General features: G+C 49.9%; 1 protein-coding gene across 1 annotated transcript; it reads left to right on the top strand.

The window, feature by feature from the left end:
* Positions 1–298: 298 nt before the first annotated feature.
* Positions 299–1,272, top strand: FPRO_07956 (uncharacterized protein; the record flags this gene model as incomplete). The annotated part of the gene is made up of 2 exons (XM_031233932.1): positions 299–485; positions 1,028–1,272. 2 exons carry the CDS (start codon positions 299–301, stop codon positions 1,270–1,272), a joined length of 432 nt encoding a protein of 143 aa, XP_031083719.1.
* Positions 1,273–7,245: the final 5,973 nt, after the last annotated feature.

The following is a 7,245-nucleotide window of genomic DNA, read 5'->3' as shown; positions in this document are numbered from 1 at the left end:
TCAGGGGTGTCAAGTTCGGGAATAGCAGACATGAACTAGAATAGGGTGGCCCCAGGGTCATGCATGCATGCTTCGCCGGGCTGAAGAAAAATAAATGTGCCCGACTTGTCCGACTCCCACATTTTACAATCGGCAAGAGCACAATTTTATTATCTTTCTTTTGTTCCAGCAACGCGGACACCCTCGTCTGTTACAGATCCTCGTAGGCCATATGTATATCAGACTTACAGTATTTATATCGGGTAAAATATCGCGGGTAGATATCTCCGGCAAACTTGTTCCTACTACAAGACTTGCCATGCCGGCATTGATCCGCCAAAACACACCAACCCAACGCAGTTACACCGCCCTCCTTCGCTTCGAGCTCGCGGCGTTAGACCAGAAGAGAAAGTTCCAACGGCCGGGATCTAACGCTAGAGACAAATCGTCGATTCAAATGTGCCGAGATGGTCGATTCTGGGTGGTCAGCCAACGGTCAAGTAACGGTTAGTCGATTGCTACTGGCTAGAGGGTTGGTAGGCCCGGCCTGCGTGAAGATGCTGTGCTGTGCTGAGCTGCGACTGTGCGACGCAGGACGGTAGCCAATGTCGTCAGGGGCTAGATCTCGAAGACTGTGGCTATCCCCGGCGCCGAAGGGATATCTAATTCCTGTGGAAGCGATCATGAGATCCCCACGATGCGGCGTCGTGCACGGTTGGAGGTAGGGACCAATTCGAGCCACTGGCAGCCCTTCTTTGCCCACCATCAGCCTCAATTGCGTGTCTTTGAGTTGCTACTAAGCCTTCCTTGGACAAGCCACCACACGCTGGATATTGAGAATCGGATTGGGCTCTGTGGGCCGGCACAGCTAGATCTCACACCGTGGCAGGCTAGGGAGACTAGAAGCCTAGAACATCGTCTACTGCAGCGAAGGCTTGCGAGGTGGTCTGATGTCGATCACTCTGTGGGACTACGCTACGTACAGTAACTATTACGCGGTAGTTGATCAAGGCAAGCTTAATCCTTGAGCACTAATGTGGCCATCCAGCCCCTAGCCCACAGGCTCGCCGCCTACACACGACAATGCAGTTGTACAAAACAGCCATTGTTATTGCATTCATTGCATATGATAAAGAGACAACAGGCGAGGTTCTTAGGGATGGGGGTGCGCGGCTGATCAGGTTGAAATACATCAGCATTGCTGTTACACAGCCAGCTCATCAGACACTCATGGATTCTTACATGTTTGTGAGCCCTGAGTCACTGATTAACATTGGGTTTAATTCCGTTTAAAGGTACAGTACCTAACGACGAGAACAATCCTTTCAAGACTTGCAGTGTGTAGTTTCTCCCAGACAATACTGTAGTCCCGGTTGGTGGGAGTAGCTGGGGGGCGTTTTATGTGATGCCATCTTGATTCACGCCTCTTGTCACGCCGGACGGTACGTAGGTACTAAGGTGCCATCTATCTACTACTACCAAGACTAAGGATTGCGGGCGCGTTTCCGCACACTACACCAGATCAGATGCGCCCGTCTCAGCTCGGTCTACGTACATTCGGATACTAATATTAATAAATAGTTTGATTTCTTTACAGTAGACGGACGGGACACGCTGCAAGATCCAGGTATCTCGATCCGCTATACCCCGAGGTATCGTATCGGCCGATGTTATCCTGCATCCTTCACCCTTCTGTCGTGACGTTGTGCTGACCACTGCGGGTACTTTGTCCCGCAGTGTTGGCACCACCCAAAGAAACCAAAGTCGCCAGATCGAATGGTTTAACTGGAGTAGACTATAGCCCCCGGTGGTGAGCAAGTTTCCCACGGTGTTGCATCGGTCACTGCCCGTTTCCTGTTCTGGTATTCAGGTGCCATATGCGTCTGCACAATCTGTACAGAGTACTACATTGGAGAACAGCCCCCTTTACCTTGTGAGGTCTCACCTTCGGGGGTTTTCATTTTCTTGTTGCTTTCCGGGTGGTTTATCTGATGACTGGTAACCAATGACCTCCTTGAAGGTGGATCTGGAAGCTTAACGGTAGCCGAGGGGGGGGGGGGCCTCAGAAACGTGTTTGACTTGAAGCTAACAAACTTACAAACTTATGGACAAAAAGGTAAAAATGTTGAACCATCCAAAGGTTACCATTACTGAATGCGGATGGCCTCTCCACTGGGAACACACGTGGTGGACCGCAAATGCAGGGCGACGGGCGAACTGCCTCTCGAATCCCACCAACTGGCAACATTCCATCCGTGCAGGCGAAATGCTTGCACTATAGGAGAAGGCGTACGGATACGTACTTTATTATATACGAAATGGAGACAGAGTTTTTTGACAATGGCTGGTCATCGCGTATCCGAGTGTGGGCCCGGGGCCGAATGAGACGGCTTGGAGACGCCAAGCTTGTGAACAGTACAAAAGTTCATGATTTCAGACAGAAAACTCGACTGGGTACATACTGACTGGCTGGTTTTACATGATATCACGCTGGAGAAGCAGATTGTGGAGAGATTATACAGCTCAAGGCTCGGGCAACTTGCCTTGTTGGCCGCAATAAGAATTCGCACGCGTGATGGAGATGGTCCACATCCATAACATACATGCACACATACATACCTTCCAGGAAATATAGATCTACGCATCGGCTCCTGGTATTGATGCAATCTCTGATTCATATCCGTTTGACAGGCACCCCTTCCAGGCCTAATCGTTGCTTTCCCCTCCGAGTTTTTATACGGAAGTACTGTATTGCTATAGGTCATAGATACGAGGCCCAGGAACCAAACTTTGTCGGCAGTTGGTCAAAGTTTATTATGAAATCTACCGAATGGGATCCGCAAAGTGTCGATTATTATGCTGGTCTCGTCCATACGAATTTGATTATCAAGGTCCCAACTTCATATAACGATGCTACAATGAAGTCCATGAACGTTGTGCCCTTCTTAATAGCACCACAGGGTCTTGCTTGCTGTTGGTAACTGTTCTGTTGGATCCTTCTACCTTAGCTTCCCAGGTACCTACCTAGGTAGGTACCAGTCAGGCACCCCGTTAAACTTCCATTACGGGAAAAACGGAGTAATCTCCCGCTGGGGCTTCCTTGTCCTTCACTGGGCAGTTCGTGCCATGCCAAATTGTTCTGACAGCAGGCCCCCGTTAACCTAACTTCAACTACCTAACCAGACACTACCATGGGAACCATGGCCCGCGTTCTGTCAACTCTACCAGACAAGATCAAAGCGCGCTGTTGTGTTGTAACGATAATGGCCAGCGGCTGGCTCTTGATTGAACCTCCCGGCCCTTCTCGTCCTCGTCGATGGCAATCCAATTCGTCGTCGAATCTCGTTTGAGAATCAGCTTTCGATATTCCTAATCCTTACCACATGAAAAGGTCAAAGGCAAAACGTCTCTCTAACTACAAATCCTCATCATCAGTGATGTGATATGCACTCAATATCTTTTTGAACTACGGTAGGTAGAGTCATCTCGCTGCCACTGTTGAATGTTTGAAATTCAATTCGACTTCGGCTGGCCTCAAACCTGCGCCAGCCCAACCGATGTTGATCAGCGCGAGCCATGGGAAGTGACAGAGTGGCTGCCGGCATGGATACCTAAAGTGTCACTTTGGTGAATCATCCCCGATGGATCTCATGCAAGCGCCGCTGCTACATACAGTACAGTACAGTACAGTACAGAAGCCCTGAAAGTTTCAATCCCCAGCTTCCAGCCCTCCGCCAGGGCCCCCTGGCCATCGACTGGCCTCCCTTCGATCTTCGCAAATCGACTCTGTATATATGTACATGGGCCCAGCGATAGTTCGTATGAAAGTCACTTTCCAAGTTCTCCTAACCTAACAAAACCAACAGTGCAACAGGGCATCCTTTCCTAAAGGAACCTTATGCATTGAGGATTTATGTTGTTGAGCAAACTAAGACACATGTCGATACCTCCTTGCCTTCTCATCGGATGTCATGGTCGTTCTGACAGGTCTCAAGACTAGCCTAAACCCGGGGGTGCTCTAACGGCACAGATATCGTATAATATTCGCCGAGAGTTTAACCACAAACAGGTATTCTGAGGCACATCTCGCACAGGCAATTCAACCCAAATGACCCCAACCGGACCAATGTGACGGGCGTTGGCAAGGTCTCATCCAGCCGTACATAATTAACGCAAAACAGATCTGATATGATAAGTGGTTGGTTAACGGCACATCCCTACCACTCAATATTCTTTGGCCAACCACGCCCGTCCCGACATACCTAAGTGTGCGCTGCAGCCTCTCGATTCCAACGGTCTCGATGATGCACAGCACTCAAAAAAGCAACGAATAACGTTGATTAACAAGGCTCAGCCCGTCGCCAGCCCCTTCTTGAGAGCCGATTTGCAGACATGCTGGTCGCTTTCTGAGATGCTGATAAGCGTAGCATCAGCAATGTGATATGGCGAGTCATTCGGCAGTACTTTCACATCGTGCATGATGCGTCGCAAACCCCAGACTCAATCTGAGATGCGTGTCAAACTGAACAGGCAATCACACCCTCTTCTGAATAAGCCTTTGGAAACAATCAAGCATGAGGCCTCCACCGTTCAATCATATGTATGTATATGTGCTGTGTAAAGCTAACTCTAATAAGATGCCGGGAAACAGTAGCTTCACATGCGACGCCTTGTCAACTACCGACAACGAAGCATGGTGCTATTCTCGAAACCAAGCATCTCGCGATGGCGACTACCGCGAACACCTATGCGACCCTTGGGCGGACTGGAAATGATTGTTGATTGGGTGTTCAGTCCTCATAAACAGAGCAAGATTTTGGGGGAAGTAAGACCCTCCCCACGACACATTCAGCCAACGCCAGCCGATCGGATCACGGTACAATGACGTGGCCGTGCTTCCACAAAGAGGCCCCCAGATCGATTCCTGATTTCTGGGTCTACACCTTGGGTCCTTGGCCTCGAAACATTACCGAGGCGCACACGGAGATGCAGATGGAGCTATCCACCACAATGCTGGTGACGGATTCCAATGCTACGCCAAGTCCAACTGTGTTTTGTGAGTTGACAGGGGTGGGTTGCGCCCGAAGCGATCGGTGAGGGTTTAGGGGTTGCCCGTGGCTCTTCCAAACGCCAGATTCCCGCTCGGTCAATGTCGCTAGTTGGTCATCATATTGAGCAGTCAGATATACTAAACGGATTTTGTGTGAGCTGCTTGCCACTCACGAGAGGGCTTTGTGCATGTCACCACCATATCACATACCACGATCATGAAGAAGGCAAAATACTTATGTATACATATTTAGGCTGAAGACCAGCGGCGAAGCATCTGACACAACATATCGTGCAATCATTCCAAAGGGATGGATTCCCATTGAGCAGCTCAGTCAGGAGAAACAAGGACAGGGGTCTATCAACCATCAACACCAGGACGGAATGGCGGGAACCCTGGGATCTGGCTTGTTGTGGGGCGGATTCGACAGTGCGATCGTCTGATCCCAGGGCGCCGTGCGCTAGTGAGATCCTGCCCGTCCCGGGAACACACCACACCGCTTTCAGTGCTTCCATACACCCCTTTTCGGTGAGGGCAAAAGCAGAGACCGTCAGTGGTGTTCCGAAGCATACATACGGGCGACCAGCAGCCAAAGTCTACGACAACAGTGACACTTCCAGACTTGATTCGTCAACTCCATGAGTTCGATTCGATACATGCATAGCGGGACAGCGACTGCGTCAGGGCTGCAGGGAGACACAAGAGACTTTTGAAAAATCTGAGACTCTGGGCCCGCGCATGAATACGTCGATCGCAGAACTCTATTAGCTCATCATGTCAAACATGCAGCAAGACCCTTGGAACCTACCAAGCTTCCTGTCCAGGTAAAAAGAGAATCGGCGAATACTACCGGCCAGCATTATGCTATCACTCGCCAGTTCTACAAATCTGTGTCGTTTGCGCTTTACCGCCTGCGCACGACAAGCGCCAAGGATTGTAATGTACAAAGTAAGGTCCTTGTGGTCTTATTAGAATTGGCAAAGAAGTTGTTGGCTACCATTACTCAATATCAACCTTGGATGAATGCCAATGTAGTCTTGGCCAAGAACAGCCAGACAAATCACCACTTTGACGACCGCCGACTTGACTGGCAGTTTTCGGGCCTCCTTTATTCAGTTGTGAGTTAATAGTGCTTGTGCAAGTGTACAGCATATTTGCACTATCATTGAGGGCAGGGTGCAAGACTTCAAGCCACACCACGCCCAGCAACGATTTCACAGTACGTATGCACGGGTATGCGCGTGGTGCTTTCTACTAACCTAGGCATTGAAGAGTGGCCTGATTTTGTAGAAAGCCACTATCGGGCACTTGCACGGACTGCCCAACTGATCCTAGCTCCGGACCGCTTTGACGGTTGGTCAGCCTCGTTGGACCGTAATCGCTCGCGACAAGGCTAGCGGTCAGAACGTTATTTGCGTCCGTGTAGAAATTGTCTGTGAGAAAGAATCTACCAAGCGACCGCCACGTTCTGGCCTTGGGCTTTGAGTTTTACGAGTCAACGGCGCTTGGAGGCAGCTTCTAACCGAGCTCTAAGTGTACGCCACCAAAGATATTCACGCTATGGACAGTTTTACGGAGTCTTCTCATTGCTGGTTCTGGATTGTGGAGTACGTGTCGGAGTCAATGGCTTCGGGCAGTATTCCGCACCAGAACTCTCAACCTGGAACTGTTTATCACCTGGCCAGTCCAAAGGGATGCTCTCAAGCTAACAGAGCATCATCTTCGCTATGGCGCTTGTTTGATGTAGCCGTACCATGGCACGAGAGGCTTGGTTCTCCTCCCTCTGGCACCGATCCATCATCTCAGCCTTGCCAACCCTGGCTAGAAGCCAGACTTGACCGATAACTTATTTTCAGTCGGATGAGGCTTGTTTGCTTCTTCTACAGACTATCTCAAAGGAAACTTGGGACCAATCATGTTAGCTGGGCTGGCGTGATCGATCAATTAATCATACGATATGCTGAAAAGCTTGTGCATCGGCTCCAGGAAACTTTCCTTCGGAGAAGTGATGAGATGCGATCGAGTTGACCAGTCATCAATTAAGCTGCGAAATACTCACAACCTCCAGTGCCGGATGATTGACGATGACACGTATAGATGCAAGCAATATGGATAGGGGGAATACAATGCATACGACATGGCAAAGAGAATTGGCGGGAGGAGGGAACTGGATCAAGCCCCTTTCTCTCTCTCTCTCTCTCTCTCTCTCTCTCTCT

This window comes from Fusarium proliferatum, assembly GCF_900067095.1.
Source record: "Fusarium proliferatum ET1 genome assembly, contig: FPRO_scaffold007, whole genome shotgun sequence".
In the NCBI taxonomy this organism is placed as follows: Eukaryota; Fungi; Ascomycota; class Sordariomycetes; order Hypocreales; family Nectriaceae; genus Fusarium; species Fusarium proliferatum.
This window is presented reverse-complemented; position numbering and strand designations above follow the sequence as displayed.